Source organism: Ipomoea nil, unplaced genomic scaffold (genome assembly GCF_001879475.1).
Source record: "Ipomoea nil cultivar Tokyo-kokei standard unplaced genomic scaffold, Asagao_1.1 scaffold0519, whole genome shotgun sequence".
Classification (NCBI taxonomy): domain Eukaryota; kingdom Viridiplantae; phylum Streptophyta; class Magnoliopsida; order Solanales; family Convolvulaceae; genus Ipomoea; species Ipomoea nil.
The window spans coordinates 1,695,309-1,717,968 of NW_017616947.1; the positions used below are offsets into that span (position 1 = coordinate 1,695,309).

The 22,660-nt window shown below is 35.9% G+C and overlaps 1 protein-coding gene and 1 long non-coding RNA gene across 3 annotated transcripts; both read right to left on the bottom strand.

The window, feature by feature from the left end:
* Window positions 1–5,628: 5,628 nt before the first annotated feature.
* LOC109174136 lies at window positions 5,629–12,608 on the bottom strand. The gene is made up of 3 exons (XR_002053024.1): window positions 12,556–12,608; window positions 11,448–11,553; window positions 5,629–5,640 (listed from the first exon to the last, which is right to left on the bottom strand). It is a non-coding gene; the product is annotated as an uncharacterized LOC109174136 (long non-coding RNA).
* A 1,683-nt stretch (window positions 12,609–14,291) lies between these two features.
* Window positions 14,292–22,481, bottom strand: LOC109174135 (probable 3-hydroxyisobutyrate dehydrogenase, mitochondrial). Of its 2 annotated transcripts, none has more exons than XM_019323428.1 (10): window positions 22,213–22,481; window positions 21,837–21,925; window positions 21,394–21,508; window positions 20,310–20,460; window positions 19,406–19,536; window positions 18,710–18,805; window positions 16,821–16,963; window positions 15,745–15,829; window positions 14,862–14,941; window positions 14,292–14,622 (listed from the first exon to the last, which is right to left on the bottom strand). In XM_019323428.1, exons 1-10 carry the CDS (start codon window positions 22,336–22,338, stop codon window positions 14,538–14,540), a joined length of 1,101 nt encoding a protein of 366 aa, XP_019178973.1. In that variant the 5' UTR covers window positions 22,339–22,481; the 3' UTR covers window positions 14,292–14,537. The 2 variants fall into 2 exon arrangements, with proteins under 2 accessions (XP_019178973.1, XP_019178974.1); XM_019323429.1 differs by having other exon boundaries at window positions 14,302–14,622; window positions 19,406–19,488; window positions 22,213–22,478.
* Between the last annotated feature and the right edge of the window lie 179 nt (window positions 22,482–22,660).

The window sequence follows — 22,660 nt, forward strand, 5'->3', positions numbered from 1 at the left end:
GGGGAGTATTAAGACTCTGTGTATTTGAGTTAGATTATGATTCTCAATCCCAGTCTCACTAAGACTCTCTTGTTATATATACATGTAATATGTACTATTGTAATTATCTCATTCAATACAATTCTATCAGTTCTCATCCATGCTAATTGATACTATGGGAGGTGCAAGATGTTTGACAATTACCAAAAAAAAAAAAAAAAAAAAGAGAGAGTAAAGTGTTAAGGATATAATATTTGGTAGGCATAATAGTCTAAATAAATAATCAAATTATTATGTAATGGAGGTAGACTATTTTTACAAATCGACCAGTCTATATAAAACAAATATTTTTTAAAGTTTGACTCCCAACAAGAGTGAACTATTGGTCTTTTTGGTTTGAGTTGGTCAGCTATGAGCAACCTTGTCTGATTTACCTTATTGTGAATCTATTGTGACGCATATTATGTATGTGTGCTTGCATATTTAAAAAGACAAATCATTGAAACTTTTAGCTTTGAGCTCGTGGCCCAATTCCTGTAGAAGTTCCCAATGGGAATTAAATTTTTCTTTATATCTGACGGATAATAGGAGCTTACCACTATTATTACTCTTAAATTTATTCCGCTACACTCATAGCTTGAGAGTAAAACAGTTAAAGCAATCAAACGTAATGGTTGCACACATATTACAGAGAACCACCACATTAAGGAGCAGCAGTTGTGAAGAGCACGTCTACTTATTGATTAAAGCGCCACAGTTATTATAGTGCCCGTTGTATTGATCATTATAGCCCTTGTACTTATTAGTATAAATACTAGACCCTTGTGACATGCTCAATCTTGTACTCAACCTTAGCAATATAGCTACTACTTATTTACTCCTTTCCATAAGGATATTTCGATAACTTTAAAATCATTATTGGTCCTGATAGATACCCCAAATTAGATAGCTGGTAGGGATATAAAACAAGGCAGTCAATTCAAGCATGACTAACACTTAACAGATGGACAATACCCATGATCTCGGTACGACATATAAAGCGCCTAGAGATCGTGGCTAGTCATCTTCAAGCAACCGGCTATTCAGGAGAGCAAACTGCTACTCAGGCGGAGATCGGTCGGTTCGGGTTAAGTGACCAGGTCCGGTAGCCGGTGTGTCCTCGGCTAGGTTTTCATATGAGACTCGGTTGGGCGACCAGCCTCGAAAGTCGGTGTGTCCCCGACCGAATTCCTTGCGGGATTCTGGTGGGCGACCAGGCTCTGTCCCCGACTGGGTACCACTCAGGAACTCAATCAGGCGACCAGGCTCCGTGGTCAGAGTGTTCTCACCCGGGTATCGCGGCCCCTCAGAACCCCTCCTCGGTAGTCAAGCCATCCCCGACTGGGTGCGCGCCCGGAGGCGGTTACAGGCAAATTGCGCGGAGACTTCCTTATTTATTTTCAGTAGTTTCCTTTGTTAGCTCAAACCGTTATGGTATGAAGTAGGCCAGATTCCATATTCGAATTGGCCCTACGTCAGCCCTACTTCCCATATAGAATTGGCTCTACGTGAGCCATGCTTTCCTTGTAGGAATCTTGTTCACTATTATAAATATCTCCTCGGATCACCATGTAAAGGGACGGCAATTCTGGCACTCTAGCGGCCGAAACTCTGGGGAAATAATACCACATTATTCTCTCTATCACTTTGCTGTTTTATTCATCTAACCCTTTGATTTACGTATTTTACGGTAGTGTTGGCTCGCCGACCGGCATCCAAAAATTGTAAAACCAACAGGTGCTTTTATTGAGAGTTTGAGATCAACTCTCAAGTAGGCTATCACTTATTATAAACAAACTTGAACAATGGAACGATCAGGCAACTCCAATGGTAGCAAAAACACTGACCCACTTGGTGGAAGTGTTGGTCCCCCGCGATCAGCCTAGGATGAAGTTGAGGTGATGTCACCACGTACGACGAGACAAAACCCAACGTCGAGAAAAGGGAACATGTGCAATGGGTTGTCGTCCAAAAACTCAGCCTCGCTCTTAGGAAAGAGGGGTTGGGTCGGCTAGACGACCCGTTAGTTCTAGGTCCATCCTAGAGCAATTAAATGAAATGGTGCTTGTTCGAGAAAGGTTAGGGTCACAACTGAGGGCTAAGGTGTCATCTACCAGGAACCGTAAGATTGAGTTAGGATGGTGGGTCCGGAGAGTAGTCGCCACTCTCAGAAAGGGTGGGTGAATCTAGTGGGCCAACTTCGCGTCGGTCTACCATATAGAAAATAACTCGAAATGGGTAGGAAGAGATGATAGAGTGGTTACATAGGAAGATAGAGGAATTAGAGGAAAAAAATGAGAATGAAGGAGCAATCACTTAAACCCAAAGTAAGGATGACCATGTCATTTACTTCGAGTATAATAGATGCGTCCCTACCTAGGGAATTTAGGCTTCCAGATATCAAGGCCTACATTGGGATATCTAACCCCCATGTACACATAATGAACTATAAGGTGGCTATGGTGACGATTTGGGCGGATGATGCGATCATGTGCAGGGTATTACTATCCACTTTGGACCAAGGGGTCATCTACTAGGGAACCGCAGGATTGAGTTAAGATAATGTGTAGGGGAGAGTAGTTGTCACGCTCGGAAAGGGCGGGTGAATTTATTGTGCCAACTTTGTGTCGGCCTGCCAAATAGAAAATAACTCCAAATGGGTTGGAAGATATGGTAGAGTGGTTGCATCGAAGATAGAGGACTTAGAGAAAAAATGAGAACGAGGGATGTGACACCTCGTAATCCAAATTCAATTAAGGGATTAATTAAGTAATTGATCCTAAACCAATTGGTAATTTAATTCCTAAAATTCCTGAAAATTCAATAGTCGGAGACTAGTAATTGACTAGTCAACCCCAAAGTCAAGGTTGTACCTTAAGCTTTGTAAGGAGTTCCCTTGTTCCCTTACACCTCTTTATGTTAGTAAGGGTATTCATGACTTTTCACCTTGTGTTAGTAATGCAAGCTAACCTAGTAGACACTCCTCATTTCTCTCCTTACACTTTCCAAACTTTAGCTCTACCTTCTCTCTAAAAAGGTAGATAGCTTTTCTTCCAAGCCAAGTTGAAGCTTTGTCAAATCTTCAAGAGTTGTCTCCAAGATTCTACCTTTCATACATTTCGGCATTTAGGAGGGTAAGATCTATGTTCATCTTGTGTTTTTAGAGTTTTCTTAGGTGTCTTTTCTTAAAGATAGAATCTTTATGATCTTTTGGTGTGTTCTTGAAGTGGGTTTGGAAGGTGAGCCTATTTAGGAGCTTGGTGAAGTGTTAAGTGAAGGTTTTTGTCTACAAGAGGTAACCCATGCTCTACAAAATCTATTTTGCTTACCTATATAATGATTTCTTGGATTCTACATGTGATTTTGCTATGAAATGTGAGTGTTTATGCATTGTCTTGTGAAAATGCATATCTAGAGCTTGTGTTTAGGGTTCTTGTAAGCCATTGCTTGGCTATTCCTTTGATTCAAGTCATTTTGTTGTATTTGGTGAGATATGGAATGTTTTGGACTTGAATTTGAGCTTGGTGTTGAAAATCCTCGAAGGGATTATTTTGGGCACAGGTATGTACCCGCGGGCGGAACGACGGGTAGAGCTCCACCCACCGCCCACCCGCGAGGAACATATGGCCAGTGGGTGTGTACCCGCGGGCGGAACCACGGGTGGGAGCCTACCCATGGGTCCACCCGCGGGGAACATCATAGTGGATGTTCGGGATTTGTTCCCCGTGATTCTTTTGACTCGGTATTTGGTCTTTTGACTTCTCGATGTTCTTTTGTGGAACTATTTGAGCGTCTTCTTGATGCTTTGTATGTCTAGAACTATATGGTAGGAATCCATGTAGGTTTTGGTGTCTTGAATCGTGCTAAGTGTTCAACATTGTGTTTCGTTGAACCGTGATGAGTCTTGTGTGTTCTTCGGAACTACGTTTGGTTTACCCGTTTAATAAGCATGCTAGTTCGGTGTTTAAATGCTAGCATGTGTGTTGTTTGTACCTTCCGATTGTTGATGATAACTTGTGTTATTCATCGGTGTTGTTGGACTGTGATCCATTCCTTGATTGAGTATGGTTTCATATCTTCGTTGTGATCTGTTGATTGATTCCTGATGAGGTGTGATGTGTGTGTGGCTTTACCTGGATTGCACGATTAGTGGTATGGGACACTAGTCACCAAGGTATTGCAGTGGTCCTCGTGGTGGCCATGACGTGATTATGGAGTTTGTGACCTGAGTGATGGGTTCACGTATTTCTTAGGTGGCATGTGTTGCCGTGTGTGTGATCGGTACCCTCGTGTACTATGAATTGGTGGTCTTGTTGGTGGTTTGTTGGTGGGGGACGACGGTCCCAGGAGGGAAAAGGTTGGACTAAGAAGTACAGGGGTCCTAGAGGTAACGGCTGGAACTAGACATAAGGTTGGGGGGTAGCCATAAGGTTGGAACTGGGCATAAAGAAGGCATATCAACTCGTGATGGGTGATGTCACGAGGGCTTGTGTAGCCGTTGTTGTGTATTTCTCTATTTGTGACGTGTGATGTCACAAAGGCATGTGTTGCCAATGGTTGTGTCCTTGTTCTCTTCAGTTGTGTATGTCGGGTGTAAATCTATTGTGTGATGATAGATTATACCTTGAGTCGTTCTTACGAGTTGTTGTTGTCCTTTGTGGTCTTGGGATGTGTTCCCTTATCTTTTTGTGAGTGCTTTGAGTCTTGTGTTAACCTTTGCTCTTGGTTTTGAACTTATATATATATATATATATATATATATATATATATATATATATATATATATATATATATATATATATATATATATATATATATATATATATATATATTCCGTTTTGCAAAAGGGTTTACATATGTATATGTTATCTATGTATGATATTTCACATGTATTGGTGGGTTACCAGCATCATTCGCTGATCGGGCGTCGTCCCATCTTTTATGTGTTTCTTTCAGGTGATGTTTAGACGAGAGCGCGGTTTAGTGCCAGCTAGTGTAGCTCCTTCTTGTGTTTTGTGGCCTGTGAGCCAGTTTAGACTTAGTACTTGATCTTGTATGGTTTTAGATGTTGAATTATGCAGATATTAGCCTGTGCGTTCATCCCTTGATGAGCGTGGCATAGCACCCCTTTGACTTCAAGTTTATATATTCCTCTTTCAGTCTTCCGCTGAGTCTAATATTTTGTTTAAGATATCTGCATGTTTAAGGCTTTAAATAGCTTGTTTTTTAGGGGGTGTTACAAGGGAGCAGTCGCCTGAACTCGAAGTACGGATGACCATGTCATTTACTCCGAGTATAATAGATGTGTCCTAAGATCTTGTCAACTGAAAGCTTAAATCCTACTCATTTTGTACCATCCTAGTCTCAAATGTTTCTGTGTCGTTACCTAATGAGTCAGTTAAACACCTTGAGAATTACATATGTTTTGCTTGATGTTCTTGATAGTATTGATTCTCTATTTGATATTTTTTTGATTGGTAAAAAAAAAGGGGTCAAGGTCTGTCCTTGGCCGGAGTCCAGTCTCGGCCGGACAGGAAAAAAATGCTGGCAAATAATAATAATAATTTTTGGTCCTAGTAAGAGGGGTTAAAAGTCTAGAGAGGGGGGGGGGGTGAATAGACTCTTAAGAATTTTGAAAATTTTAACAATTCGGCTAAACAGATCCGAAGGGTTAATTCTTCATAGTAAACCGTTCGTTGAGTATGCACAGTGGAAAATGTTTTAACTCCTTTTTAATTGTTTTGCATTTAAGGTTTGCTCTTTTGAAATGTTAGCAGTTTTGAGTTTATAAATGAATGAAGCAAAATAAAAGATAGAGAGAGAGAGAGAGTTTTTATAGTGGTTCGGCCAACTTAGCTTACTTCACTCTTCTCCTATAAACTCCAAAGGAGGTTTGCACTAATCCCTTTAGTACATAAAGAACACTCAAGCCCTTGAGTTTCTTAGGTTTTTCAACTCAACACGAGTTTACTTCACCTCTTTCTACTTCTATCGAGTAACGATACAAGTTTTCAAAGAAAGATCTCTTTAATTCTCCAACTAGCTAGAAGACTTGGCTCTTGATGTTGAACTTGATCTTCACTTTGTGCAGCACAGGCTTCTATTCTGGATTTGGCGTTATAGCTTTAACTCTCACATTGGTTACGTAAATGAAAATTGAATGCTTTTGAACACTTGAATATTTTTCTCTTAATCAACCGACACCTTCTTTAGTCTTAAATGAAGGTATTTATAGGCGTTTTGAACTGAATCCGTTGGAGGGAAACGCATTTCAAACATCCTTTAACAATCAGGTAATGACCGTAAATCGAAATGTTACTTCATGTGTCAGATTTTCACTACAAAAAATGCTAAAATAGCAATGTAAAGTGGCGTATTATCGCTAAAAAGGAAAAATACGTCGCTAAAGTGAATAGGGATGGATTATCGATGGATTTGGTCCATTGCTAAAAGTGGCGAAGCTATTCACTTGCAATGAATTCTAATTTCGTCGCAAAATTTAGCGATGGATTTTTCCGTCGCTATTTTCCTCCCTATGACGATTTGATTGACGAATTTTGCAAGGGAATAGCAACAAAATATTTGATCGCTAAATCTAGTGACAGATGTTTCTGTCGCTATTTCGTTGCCATTCTTTATTGTTAGAAGGTATTATTAAGCTATGGATTTGCTACTATATTTGTCAATCGCTAAATTTTTAAAATTAAAAAATATATGTCCACTAATTAATATCTCATACCTATATTAAACCTATAATATTGTACTTCAATAATATAATTACAAAATATATTATATTAAGAAATTCAAATTGAATAACAATATCAAAAGTATTGCATTATAAAGTGTTACATCGTTAGAAACGATATCAAATATAATAATACACATAGGTTAATCGTCACCTATGGCTATTATCATTGATAAATAAAGATGTCTTAGTCCCTAGGCTATAAAAACGTTGTTTCTTTACCCCACCAGCAACATCTACATACAGCTTTGACATGTTTATAATTGGTCAATTGCAAACAATTTTGAGGAAAACAAATAATGTGGATCTCAATGTCAGGTTCCTGAGTTTAGCCCTAGATGTATAGTCCTTCAAAGTCAGGTTCCTGAGCAACACTACAGACATGAAAGAAGGAAAGCATCAGTAGAGAGGATTGACAACTAAAGACTGTTAGGAACACTTGTAATTAGATTTTGATGATACCAACCTATTTAGGAATTTAGACCCCTCATTTTACTCTCGTTGTAATAAGTGCTCAGGCAGGACAAATCATCTTTGGGAACGTTGATGTTCACAGCACAAAAATTGATTCGTGTTTAGTTTCTACTAACCCGAATAAGTACACCCTCTGGATGCCATCGTCAAGATAAAGAGAATACAAGACCGAGAAATCTATAAAGACTGAAACATGGAAGGGTCTATCTCTCTGACAAGTTATTGACAAATGATAAAGAAAGATTATTTGATATGTGAAGAGAACAAATGATAAAGACAATCATTCGTTACCAGAGCTAAAAAACACGAGTCATGATCTGACTCGATCGGACAAGTCATTCATACTCTTAGAAGTATAACTGTCCAAAGTCCCAACGTGCTGGGTAAATCATTCTATACAAATGGTGTCCTAACAATGTGATTTCAAACTTCAAGGATCATTAAATGATTGGTATATTTTTGGTAGTACTAAAAGACAAAAAGGTAGGTCACTTTTTGAAGCCAACGGCTACACAGTACAAGCCGCATTAATGGCTCCTTATGCAGCGGACAATACACATTGGTCAATAGGTTTTTTGAAATTTCATCTCCCTCTAACGGATGAATTTTTCACACCTATAAATACCCCCCTTCTACACTTGAAGAAGGTGTTGGTCATCACTCATTGCTAACAAAGCTTACAAAATTCTCAAGCTTACAAGTTCTATTGCGACTAGTGTGTTTGTGAAGATTATTTTCAAAAACTCTCAAGTTTTCAAGTATCTTCACATCCTCAAGAAATCTTGGACAAGTTTTATACGAAGATCAAGCTTCATCAGGGCAAGATTTCAGTTGGAGAAAAACAAAAAACATTTTCTCAAACCACACTCAACTCGGAGAAGTTTATAGAGGCGGAGAAAACTCAGGAGGAGTTGAAAAACCTTAGCGAGTTGCTGTCCGGCTTAGTGATCAAGGAAGCAAGCTTGACGGGGTAGTTTGTACTAAGGAGTGATTAGTGAAAACTCACTATATACTAAAAGAAATGGGTTAGAAGAGGATGGAAGATGAAAATACTTGGAGAAAGATGAAGGAAAATAGATGAAGATGAAGGGAAGGGGATTTGCTTACAAATTTCTTCTTCTTCGTCTTGGAGAATTTCCTAGAGCTTGGAGTGAAAGAGGCAAATGCGAGGGATTGGGTTCAAGACAATGAAATAGTAGTGTTTATATAGGTATGGCTCAAAACCCTAGGCAAAGCTGATGGGATTTTCGGCAAAGTGGGGATAGTTTGGTCAATTCGCGATTAAAATCTCGGGTTATAATTTTGGTTCAAAAGTTGGGTCAAGTTAGGATAAAAATAGGTTTCTAATATTTTTAGGAATAAAATAGGTTCATTCATAAGAATATTCTTAGGCCAAAAAACTTGAATCAGTTTCACAAGTTCCACTCAGATTGACTTTTTGGTCCAAGCTTGGTACATAATTATACCCATTAAATAGGATTTTTAAAATATATGAATATTTTGTATTGAATTATTTGAAATAAGAAATTTAAAATATTTAATTCATACACCCTTTTTAATAAATTATCGTTGGAGTAAAAATAATTTATTTAGGATTTTATAAAATAGAATTTGAAGAAATATATTTTGTGTTGTCACACTAACTCTACTACCCTCGTAGCTCGGGAGTAGGGATGCTGGTGACGGGATAGGCACAATTTACTGCTATTATTACTCCCTAGATGACTACGCTACACCCGCAATGCAGGAGTATGGGGACTTGTAACGAGATAATTGGATAAGTTACCCAACACGACCCGGATGCTAGGAAAGAGAACACAACAATAAAAGCGATCAAATGTAACGGTCGCATACTTATTACAAAGCACCGCCTCATTAAGGAGCAATAGTTATGAAGAACACAAACACTTATTAAAAAGAGCGTAGCAGTTATTATATAGGGCTCGTTGTACTGATCATTATAGCCGTTGTACTTATTAGTATAAATACTAGACTTCTGTGACAGGCAAGTGACACGTTCAATCTTGTATTCAAACTCTTAGCAATATAACTACTACTCGTTTACTCCTTTCCATAAAGATATTCTGGTAACTTATTACCGTCAATATCTATAAAAAAAATTAAAATTAACCAACTTGGTTGGCGTGAGTGACTGTACACTTTCGTCTCTTAAGAGGGGTCGGGAGTTCGAACCCCTCTCGTATAAAAAAATCAATATGGCCAGCACTTTGTCCCTTAATTGGGCCGTCACAGTGTGAATGGGGATTACTTTGAATATGGTACGGACTTAAATTAAAGGTTCCACCTCATGGTCTGACCAAAAAAAATATATTTAAAAAATTGACCTAAAACTAATTTTTAGTTTTTAAAAATATTTTTAACTATCTATTATTATTATCATCATCATTCTTTATCATATGAAATAACATCTACATGAAATTGTACACCTACTTACCGACTCACTAGTCGGGCCCAATCGGTAGTGTTGGATGTTGATGGTCTTTTGATGTGCCAAGTTTGGTATACTACAGATGTTCTAACTGAACATTATAAATACAATGCACGGACATATTAGTAGTATATCTTGTATGGGACGCAGCATGCATGTACAATTTGCATGTGTACCTATTGTTGCCTTGTTGGAAGTGGATGGACAATACGAGATCACACAGGAAATAAGAAGATGGGTTTCATTTTTGAACATGGATATGCTTATTAATTAAATGTCCTTAAAGAACTTATTTTATCACGTAATTTGTATTGACTGCTTTTTTAAATCAATAAGCAGTCAACACAATGAAAAGTATGAAGTAAAATGATAATATGACTATTTGAACATGAAAAACACAAAACACTTTTGTAATACAAATTAAAATTGTTAAGCATATAATATATATAAACATAAATGTGCAGTCAAACTATTAGTTTAATCTTTTAGTTAAGATAGAGCGCATGCTTCAATTTGATATCAGAGTCATGCTAAAGGTCATGGTTCGAAGGAAATTTAGTCTTTGGCTTGGTAGTCAGTCATTTAGCTAGAGTAGTTTTGTTCATATTTCAAAAGTTGTTTATTTTTTTGCATTTCATTTTGTCTATTTTAGTCCATTTTCCCATATCAATGGTTTAAAATTAAATTTATTCTATGAATAAAGAAAAATAAAGGGTCACACTTATGTGAGACCGTCTCATAGATCTTTATTCATGAGATGGGTTAGATCAATATGTAAATATATATAATACTTATACTAGCAAATGTAATACTAAATCATGAATTAATATTTGTTACTTATAAGGGAAAACATAATACTTTTGAGGACAAAATGTAATACTTTTATATTTTGATGTAAAAGTATTATTTTTTTCGTCAAAAGTATTATATTTTCCCTTATAAGTAATGTTGCACTTATAAAAGAAAATGTAATACTTTTGATTAAAAAAAATGTAATACTTTTGATTAAAAAAGGTAATACTTTTGATAAAAAAAAATGTAATACTTTTACATAAAAATGTAAAAGTATTACATTTTTCCATATAAGTAATAAACATTTTATTCCTAATTTAGTATTACATTTGCTAGTACAAGTATTATAATTCATCTTGACCCGACCCATCTCAGATACAAAGATCAATGAGACGGTCTCATACAAGTTTTTGCCATCTTCCATCACACTTATGTGAGACCGTCTCACGGATCTTAATCCATGAGACGGGTTGAATCTAAAATAGTTATTTGTTACTTATGATAGAAATCATAATACTTATCACAGAAAATTTAATATCAATTTGAAATAAGTAAATTGTTACTTATAATAGATATTTAAATATTTATATGTGAAACTATGATACTATTTAGGGTAAAATAATTGTTACTAATAAAAAATATAAAATATTGTAATACTTATAATTGGAATTGTGATACTTATAAAGTGTAATTCAAATACAAATCTTGTACTCCGTAATATTTATATGTGAAATGTTACTACTTATGAAAAAAATTGTAATACTTATTGTAGAAATTTAATACTAATTTGAATTAAAAATAAATCTTTACTTATGATATATGTGTGTGTATGTGTGTGTGTGTGTGTGCGCGCGCGTGAAATTGTAATATTATTTATGATAAAATTGATTGTTATTAATAATAAGTATATATTGTAATACTTATAACTGAAATTGTGATATTCAAACACTTAGTTATCAACAACCCGACTCGTTTCACAGGATAGAAATTGACATATGCATTGATCAATCGAGCTCAATTTGCTGCATTATATGAAAAGAGGAGTCGGTGACGATGATGATCGCATGCGCTAGATCTCTATTGTGATAATCTCGTTTGACTGATTAACTTTCTGACCTAAACAGTTCGCTGTTGATATTATATAAATCCTAACCGATTGATCTAATGCATACAACAACAGTAAACAATATAATGCGGAAATCTAACTAGTAGAAAGTAAATGACACAAATATTGATTACCCAGTTCGATACAATGTGTATTTACACCTGGGGGGACGACCATCAATGCGTCCAATCCACTATATTCAACACCAAGTATACAGGAGGTAAGAGATGGAAAGATCCCACTCAATGTGATCAACACACGGTAAGTACTCAACTGTAGAGGCTATAGCATATCGTCGAAGTCAGAGATCTGTGCAATCAGAAGTCCAAAAAGTCCTTTCATGGAGAGCCGCTCTGTTGCAGTTCGATTCACTGACTCACTCTACACTGTCCCACAACTGCATGGTCTTTGCTTCCACAAAATAAGCTTCAATTCAGTGTTTTCTTCTCAAATTCTTCTTCGTAAAGCTTCATAACATATGTCTTAGAGAAAATGATAACTCAGAGTAGTTCTTGTAAAGTATGAGGATAGATAGTTACTGATTCAAGTTCAGAATGCTTCATTGTAGTTATACCTTCAACCTGGAATCATCTCCCATATATATATATATACTACTCTGACGAAACAGGTAGATAAGTAATCTTAATTAAATGTTCATGTAGAAGATTATTGTCTTACCCTTTGAGGTATAATAGAGAGTAGGAACTTTCTTGTAAAGATATCTCAAGAGTAGTGACCGCTCTGCCAGATCAACCAGGATAACTCGGTGAAGTCCAATTGATAGATGCCAGATCAACCAGGATAACTCGGTGAAGTCCAATTGATAGATTCCAAACGCTCTAGCATAGTGACTGCTTAATCAGGTCTTCACTCAATATATTAACAGACACTTAATCTAAAATCTATCTGACTTTTGCCATAATAATTCAGTCAATTACAAGTTTGGGGTTTAGACTTAAAACACTAACTAACATCTATGCTTCGATCTTCTTCTTCTATGATTGTGATGTCTAAAAGTAGTTTGTATGTTTGCTTCAGATGGGAAGCTGCCGCACACATATGTGGTCCGATCCTTCTTTACGGTAGAGGCAAGAATTGAAGTTGCTGGAATCTGAGCCGGGAAGTAAGCTTTCTTCTCTGAAGGTGCTGCCAAGGTCGTCTACGTACATCGGACCCATACGCAAGTCCCACTTGCGTTTAATGTATTATGTACATGAAACACAAGTGAGAATTGCGTTTGAGTCAACATTTCGAAAAAAATAAAACTATCAAACGCATGCGGGACATGCGTTTCTAACCACAAATGTATGTCCCAAATGATCGTTTCCCATTTCAGTCCAGCTTTCAAAATCATCATATTTTTGTCAATTCATAGGAAAAGCTTCCCATTCCAGTTTTTGACTCCATAAATGGTCCCTTGACTATTGATTTTGTTCCAAATTTGGTCATTTAGTTAAATATCCATTTAATAAACATTAAATTTAAGAATAATAATGTACAAATTAGCTTGTTGTTGAGATAGACAAATTGAGTTCATAAATTTAATACATTGAGTTCATTGTGAAGAACTAAATTTTTTACATTATTACCCTTAAATTTAATGTTTATTAAAATGATATTTAACTAGAATATCAAATTTAGAAAAAATCAATAGTCAAGGGACCATTTATGATTAAATTGAAAGTCGATGACAAAAATTGGTAAAGATCAATAGTCAAATGACCATTTATGGTCCAATTGAAAGTCTAAGGATAAAATTGATAAATGACAATAGTCAAAAGATCATTCCTGGAATTAACTCTTATTATTATATAACAAATAATATGTTCATTTTTCATTTAAATAAACCAAACAAAAAATTAATTTTTTTAACTTTTTACCAAATAGAAAAAATAAATAAAAATTCTGACCTTCCACCTAACACCAAAAAATTAAAATATTTTTTAAAAAATAATCATTTTTTAAAAGTTATTTTCCAAAAACATTTTGCAAATTTTCAAACAAATTCCCTTAGGGTAATAATAATTTACAAGTTGAGAAATCATATCCCTAATCTTGTTACTTATATTTATCCCCATATCACTTATGGTACCCTTTGGAGGATTGTAGAATGGAGCAAGCAACATTTTCACCTCATCTGTCAAAACGACGTGTTCAACTGTTCACTTCAACATGCGTCACACGGTCACACCACATTCCCTCTTTGGTGTAGGCTGTTTACAACAATTTTTACCTCTTCAGTGGAAGCAATCTGTAATCTATCTTCTTCTTGATCAATCCCTTTCTTTCATTTTTACTACATAATTACAGAAAAAAAAAAAAAAAAAATTCTTCTGAAGAATTATTGAGCGGCATGATTGATGGAGTTCAATAGCTATGATTTCCCCCATCATAGTCAAGAGCACCTGGAATATTGTACACTTTGGATGGATTTGTTCTAAAATGCCACAACCAATATAATAACATCTTATCCTAGTTCTCATGAACCTGAGTAACTCGCATGGGCAGCTCAGTTGGTCACAGGAATGAAGTTATAGAAAAATGACCATAAATCGAGTCTCACCAGCGACAGTGTAGAAACAACCTCTTAAAGTGGAAAGGTCTAGCATCTGAGTTATCATGATTTATTTCCATTCTCTCAAATGCTCTGTCAGCCCCTTGGAATTCAACCTTTTGGAAGAAGGATGAACTTGAGTACTTGACAGGCTGACAACAAGATTTTTCACACAAATAATGGATGACACCATAATGTTGTTATTTGGTTAAGTATGAACACAAATGTAAGAACAATTCCTTCAAACATTTACTAGTATGAATGTGCACTGCATATGAATACAATAATAGAGGAACATCTACTTGGAAATCAATCAATCAATCATGAGCCCCCATTTTCCAGATCCAATTGCAGAAGATCTCAACTTGTTTAGCTACTTAAAGCAATTTCTCGTAGTTTACTACTCATCCTTTCCAGAATAATAATACCGGAAAACACAGGAGAAGTCTTTGGCCTCGTAACCATCATTGCAGAGCTTTGCATATCTGGATGTGGGTAACCAAGAGCAAATTAGGAAATCCAATAACAATTTCTTCTCTCCTTGACAGTTTGTAACTGTGCCATGGCGCTATTAACCAAAGCTTATAAAACGAGATTAATATTCCTAAGAGGATTGTGTATGCTTTAGCTATACTACAAACTTTAACAGAAGTTGTATTAGCGGAAAGGCTCAATGTTCAAAATACTTTAGAGAGTTGTAATAATGTTAGGAAAGAAGACATACATCTCCTCTGCTTGTGATGTCAAAGGGCATCTTAGTTCTACATTTTTAGCTGATGTTTGAGCAAGCTTTAGATCTTTAAGCTGAAATCAAATAGAAGAGGCAATAATATACACTCGTGATCAATAAGTTTACCAATGCCAGAATAAATACAAAAGAATAAAATACACTGGAATGACGCTATATATGCGTCCCATGATAAATGCATGTTACTCATTGCAAGAGCAAGACTTTATTTTTTATTAGGAAAAACGGCACTTTTGGCCCTGGATTATTTCACTTTTGAAATTTTGGTCCCAGTAAGTTAATTTAAACAAATTTAGCCCCTTAATTGTCTATAATGTTGCACTATTAGTCCCTATTGTTATATAATTGTCAAACTCCATTAACATATTAGTTTAATTTTGTCATTCAGAATCAATTTTCATGGTTAAAAATGGCATTCACATGAAGAAAATGAGACTTTAACTATGAATGTTGATTCTAAATGACAAAAATAACCTCATAAAAAATAGTTTGCTAATAGAGTTTGGTAAGTATATAATACCAGGGACTGAAAGTGTAATACAATAAACAATTAAAGGACTAAATCTGCTTAAATAAATTAACAGGGACCAAGTTTCCAAAATTGAAACAATTCAGGGGCCAAAGTGTTGTTTTCCCTCTTTATTATTATTATTTTTTAAAAATATAATGGACTTTAATATATTAAATTTTAGATAACAAATGCATGGCAGATTTTTTGTTTATAACCTCTTCAGGTAATTAAGTAATTTCCATTCCGATGCTAATAGAATTGAAACCGATGAACCAGGGTATTGTTGAAATCAAAACATATGAATGGGGGTTATCTACTTCCTGAAGAACATATTATTGTACCACATACCATCAACTTGGACATGAAACCTCCTTCATAATTCCTTGAAGAGGGCACCCCATCCATCACACCAGGCACAGGATTATATGTGTCACTGTCATAGTGTCATTTGCATTCTCATAAATGAAAGAGACAAGGTCACAATCTATACCAATAAATAAATGGATAAAATGCACAAAAGCAAAATTCTAGACCATCCATTTGGCGTTGAAAGATCATAGTCCATGCAGTCATAAGCAACATTTAATATGTCAAACTAAGCAGCCTAAGAATATTTCCCCTTTATGGGGTTTTGCCAGGACCACGTACAATCTCAAGAACTTTTCTGTTTGCAGCAAACATTTTACCATTCAACATAAACTTTGTGCTTGTCTGCTTGAGACTTGAGCACAACAACTCTTGAAAGATATTTCATTCATTTTGTTAAAACATGTGCTTTTTTTGCTTAGATTTTCTGTTTTGATATGTTTTTAGTTATTTCTTTAAATTTGAACTCTTGTTCACAAGATTATTAGAGATGAAGTTTTTATTTTTTATTTTTATTTGAAGCTTGATTTCACCAGATATTTTGCTAATAATCTGGTATGGGTTGTTGGTGATTTCAATTGTAGCCTAAAAATACCTCTCCAATCAATGAGAACAAACATACCAGTTTTCTTCCTTTGAGTGTTATTTTTTCTACAATATTTCCAGTTTCGTTGGGCATAAACCATTATACCAATTCAAGAATAAGTAAATCTTTGAAACAAAATTTACAGACTACGGAATAATTCATCAGTTCAGGTTCTAGATGAAGAAATAATGCACATCTTCTTTTACATTTACAGAGTATATTGTTCTGTGAACATGAACAATAAACATTAATTAAAATTTTCAATGTGTGCATTTATATTTCATAGTATGAAGGCAGTAAATGATAAATTCACAAGTTTTACCATTTTATTCTTGCAGTTTTTGCAGAGACAGAATATTAACAATAGAAACTTGTATGTTTGTGTACACAAGTATCCATTGAAAATTCTTTAGACTAAAATATATACAAATATAAAATTGTTCTTTAAGAGGTAAAAGATTGCAATTAATACCTGCTCCAACAGCGAGCACTTGAAGAATTAAATACTTTTGTTAGAGTACTTGATGCAATCCCTTGCGATTGACCAAGGGCAAAGGCTTCTGATACCCCAAGCATACTTACAGCCATTGCCAAGTTGTTGCAAATTTTTGCTGTCTGACAAGTTTTAAAAGAGAATTATTTTAGCAATGAGAATATTTCTTTGACTGGTCATAAGTACAATCTGCACTGTTTCCATGTGATGTTTATTTGTTTAAGAAGCTTTTACTCTAGTTAGTTTGAAAAGTTACAGTTCTTTATTATTGTTGCTTGCACCACAATGATAAATTTCAATAGAGTTGCTTTAAAATATTAGGAAAATTGCACAGTGAAGGAAAAGCAGTCTGCAAGTGTTTACTGTTAATTTTCACTATATATCTGTTATTTCTTTATCTCCCAAACACATAAAGATCTACATATGCATATTTCAGGTAGATCATTCGATAAATCAACCACTACAACAGAAATAAGTATTGGACTCTTTAACACTTTATTGATTTGAATCTAACATAGACAAGCATATCTGATATGTTTAGTAGCAATAGCTGCCATCAAGTTGAAAAAAATGAGAATTATGACTCAATTCTTACTAGTTACCACTCCAGGTTACTAATACACAGTGTTGCAAAAATCGCGCCTAGGCGCTAGGCCTCCTAGGCGTCCTATGCGCCCGCCTAGGCATTCTAGGCGCCCGCCTAGGCATTCTAGGCGCCCGCCTAGACGCTCTAGGCGCCCTAGGTGGTCCCAACGCGCCTAGCGATTTTTTCCATATTGCTAATACATCATAGTTTACGTCCAATAATATCCTTTTCAAACCCCCAGTACCTCCCAACTACAAGCTCATAGAAACAGAGTAATGAGTTTCTAAATGGTCTGGGTCCCGATTCATAGAATAGTTTGATCATTGTACACTGACATTTGGATTTCTGGGTGGTGTTATACCAGTTACGGTGGATCTATTTTTATAGTTGGTCTTGTAGTAAAAGTGCATCCACATACACTAGTTTTGCAGTTTCAGAGGCCTACTAATAGAACTTTAGAGCAAGACTGACATAGAAAGGGATGGCAACGGGGCGGGGCGGGGGCGGGGACTATACTCCCCGCCCCCGCTACCCCGACCCCATCCCCATCCCCATCCCCGTCCCCGTCCCCGTCCCCGGCGGGGAGTAGAAAAAGCTCCCCGTCCCCGTCCCCGCGGGGACGGGGAATCCCCATCCCCGATCAACCCATAGTCAAAATGTTAAACTAATACAATTTTTAAAAATAAAAAAGGAAAATTTTGAAACAGTACATGCTTTATGCTATGAAGTAATGTAAAATTCAAAAATTAGACACAGTACATACAAAACTTACAGTAATATACATTTAAAACTCAAACACAGTTACTCACATTCATTACATATTTAACACAGTACATGCTTTATGCTATGAAATAATGTGAAGTTCAAAACTCAGACACAGAATAATTACATACAAAATTAACAGCAATGTTACTAATGTACATTCACTGTTGAGTTAAGCTACTGAGATTCTAATTTCTAAATTATAATTCTAATAATCTAAATTATAAATTTATTTTATATATATATATATATATATATATATATATATATATATATATATATATATATATATATATATATTTATCGGGGACGGGGCGGGACGGGGCGGGGAGGGGTATCCCCGTCCCCGTCCCCGTCCCCGCCGGGGAATTTAAAATATTCCCCATCCCCGTCCCCGATCCCCGAAAATTTTCTCCGTCCCCGTCCCCGTCTTCAACGGGGATGGGGCACATTGCCATCCCTACATAGAATTTTAAATAGTAAACAAATTGATAACATTTGAAAGGTCTAGACAACATACTGAACCATTTCCCGATCCACCACAATAAATTGAGTTCTTGCCCATTGACAGAAACAAGGGATTTGCAGCTATGTAAGCTTCTTCTGATCCACCAACCTGAATGCATGCCATATTTTGTTCATCAGTTCAAACAAAAAACAAATTTAATTAAAAGAAAATTTCGCCAAAATGGAGCAATGATTACTAGCTTAGGTAACTGATATCATGTCAAATTCTATCATATTATCACATGATGCTAACTGGTGGTGGCACAGGGAGACCACCTGCGGTGTCCAGGAAATGTGATGTCATACCAACCAACCATAAGCTATTTCAACAATTTTATTTGATTGCACATGTGACCAGCAATGAGTGGGTTGAAAGAACTACCTTTCCTTTTGCTATACACCTTATCAAAATTCAGAACTTGTATACTTCTTTCCATAGTTATTAGAGTTTATCTGTAACTCATGAAATTTTAAGTTAACATCACATTAACTTAGATTTCATGCTGACATACACTGGCAATAAACCAATATTATTTAATCAATTAGAAGAGGAGTTAAACCATTTTCCTGGCTTAATATGGTAAACCATCAGTGTTTCAAATGACAAAGAATTCATATTGGGAAAAACTTATTCACTAAAACACTACAGCACAATGAATCCTTTGCTTCATTTATTCCAACAATCACTTAGAAGACAAAATGTAGATACCATGAAAGTAAGACTTCCAGTCTCTGCTGCAAGAACACCACCAGACACAGGAGCATCCAGCATGGAGGGAGCCTCCTGGCCAACTATAAAGGAAAAGATCAGTTTGCCAAAAATATTAAAATGCAAGGACACTGTCAATAAAAACTAGCATTAGTAAACATGTGGCAGTAAATTGATATTGGTGGCCATTTTTTGGCATGTAAAGTTTAAAGGAAAAACCTTGGAAATTTTGGAGGCAGAATAGACTTTTCCAGATAGCCTGACGAGGTGAGAAAATTTTGGCTGTAAAGGAAACTATAACCTAGGTAACCCCAACCCAGTATAAAAATATAAAATACTACCTTCTATAGTACTGTCAACTGAAACATGAGAATTGAGAGCTTCTAATTGCATGGAGGAATTGGAGAATTCCAAGTTCCATATATAAATAAATAATAGCATATCGACAAAAACAAACTTAAAGTGATCAAGATGCATCACAACTCTGAGCCCATTTGGTGTCATCAAGGGTATATGGCTATACTATTTGGATGGAGAACTAAAATTGAGATGAATGATCTCTTAAAGCTTCTTAGGAATCTTAAGCGGAAGAGTTCAATCCAGTTACTGTCAAACTTCATTTCCAAGTGACATGCAAGAATGCAGGTTTTATATGGCATAACTTATTTCAAGAGTAAGGGAAGGATTACAGACAGCAATTATGGGTAAAATTAGGTAACACAAATCTAAGGTAATAAGAAGAAAACCAGAAGTAGATAGCTAAAAGGATATGAAAATTTCATGAACCAAAAAGTAGAACAAGTAACTAAGAAGGATAAGGGTAGCAAGCTGTCAATCCAGGAGCCTACAAAAAAGTAATAGTGTAGACAAATGAAACATAAAAGCATTATTCATGTAGGTGTACCCTTCGTCTCTCTCAAAGAGCAGTCAGAGACAGCCCCAAAGACATTTCTTGATGTTTGCGGGTCAATTGTAGAAGAATCTATAAATAGCCATGGTCTAACTGAATTTCCACCCATTAGCAAACCATTTGGTCCAGTATAGACATCAAGTACCTAGCAAAGTGAATGTTAAATTGCCTGAATGTATCTAGAATGGCAATGAAAGAAAAAAATAATACGTAGATATCTTTAAAATAGTAATTCCAGACATTTACCAGTTTGTCACAACAAATAGTAATAGTAGCTGATAGAAATAGCAGTCCGATACTATAATATAACCAAGAGGACATGAAGTACTTTAGAAAGTATCCATCCTACTTAATGGAGGATTGGAGGGTGCCAAAGTGTCAAACCAGACATCAAAAGCAAGGCCAGATATGCCTCTATGAATAACATTATTCATGCTTCCTTAGAACCAATTGATTACCAATGTTGTCAAAACTTGCAAATGGAATTGCTCAAAAAGATTTCCTCATCATGCCTCAAATGGACTCTCTACTTTCCTATTTAATCTCAAGACTTAGAATAGAAACCAAATCTCAATGGTCAAGGGTCCAGCAATAAACCTAGAGGGCCTAATTTCAACTGGCACAAGCCCATTGGGCCCAGCTTTGCATTACACCAAGAGACGGAAATTCTAAAACAATCTAAGAATGAATTGGGTCAGTAGCTTTACTTCTCCATGTCATCCCTCCAGAATTCTATCAGCACTAAATTCAGGTTCCATATTTCAAAGTGTTTCCCCTGGTCCAGAGCATGCAATATTTTGTTATCTTGTTGGAACTATTGGAAGTATGAGAGAGGGAGAAGGAGATTATAATAGTGATGCCACACAGAAGGCCTTGGCAGTAGGGCTAAGGTAAGGTTGTTGCTTATGTCTAATTCTCCCAAACACTGCCATGTAGAAGTCTCATAGTGATCAACCTTTTACATATCCAGGTGAACTGTGACTAATAGATGGTCATTCTAAGTTTTAGATCCTAGAGCCAATATAATATGGCTAATATAGTAAGATGGAAAAAAAAAAAAAATGGCACTAGAACTCACATGGTTTGATGATGGCAACATTGTAATTACAACATCACTGGCTTCTGCAATTTCAACAGGTGATCCTTTTGTGGGAATTCCTTTGTTAGAAAAACTCTTCATTACATCATGGTTGCTGAAAAAGTAAAAGCAAATGAATAAGCGCTGGCTCAAATTGGAATAGAAATGATACTTGGAACTGAAGAATAACACACAAGAAATATGAATGCATGAGTTTGAATCAGTATATTGTACAATATTTCTTCCAAAAATTGAAAGAAATAAGCATCTCCATTATCATTTGTTTCATTCCAACAGTGTGCTTTTACATTCCTCATATGCAAGTCACAATTGAGATCTCAACTTAGAACCAACAGTCAATTAAAAAGGGCTTAAATCAAAGAAAGGAAGCACACAGAGAGTACTATATGGATATAGGGGAAAAAAGTTTAAAATTACATTACATGTCATGAACGGCAACATCGTATCCAGCCTTAATCAAATTATCAGCCATCCTTGATCCCATATTCCCTAGCCCTATAAATCCGATCTTCTGAAAAATAGTAAAATAAAAAGGCAAGAATTCATAATTCAACCTCCATGAGAACTAATGTGCTTAAACTTATAGCCTCCTTTATACAAAACAAAATTCAAAAATAGAATCAAAAGGCAAGCCATTTCATTTTCACGACCGATGCCTCAAAATTTGAACATTGGACTTGCATTAATGATCAAAGAGCGTGACCTTGAGGAAAACATTACCCAATATCAACCACTTTAAGCAATAAAGAAATAGACAGCCTCATATTTGAATTGCAATGGAGAAGAAAAGGAGCATACTTCAAAGAGATGAGAGGTGGGGCTGGATGAAGAAAAGCGGCGTGTAAGAGAGAAGCAGAATCGGCGGCAGCCGCACTTGTGTAGTTCCAGCAGCGATCTCAAACGTCGTACTCCGGCGGTGACCATTGTTTCGTCGACGCTCTTCCTTGAATTCTTGAAAGGGAAAATCCAGATACAGATACTAGACGGAGATGGAGAGAGCAGTAGTAAACTCACTCCCAGACAATCACAACAGTGTCATGAAATGGGAATTTTTGTCCTACCACACTTGTATTTATATGCGATGTTTACGATGAAGTTGTGTTTAATTACTTTGACCCGATAATCCTTATCTAAATCTAAAAACATAGTTTCCATTCAAATCTAATCAAAAAATATAATAAGCTTCAATCTAGGTTGTATTTTTTATTTATGTCGGGTGTTACTATTTGCACCACCTTTTGATCAA

Excerpts from the sequence above, each read along its gene's own strand:
- LOC109174135 (XM_019323428.1), bottom strand. The coding sequence starts at position 22,338 with ATGGTCACCGCCGGAGTACGACGTTTGAGATCGCTGCTGGAACTACAC. Across the intron at positions 18,806-19,405 it reads CTGGAAGTCTTACTTTCATG|GTTGGTGGATCAGAAGAAGC; the intron begins GTATCTACATTT and ends GCATGCATTCAG. Across the intron at positions 14,623-14,861 it reads ACATCACAAGCAGAGGAGAT|ATATGCAAAGCTCTGCAATG; the intron begins GTATGTCTTCTT and ends ACCCACATCCAG.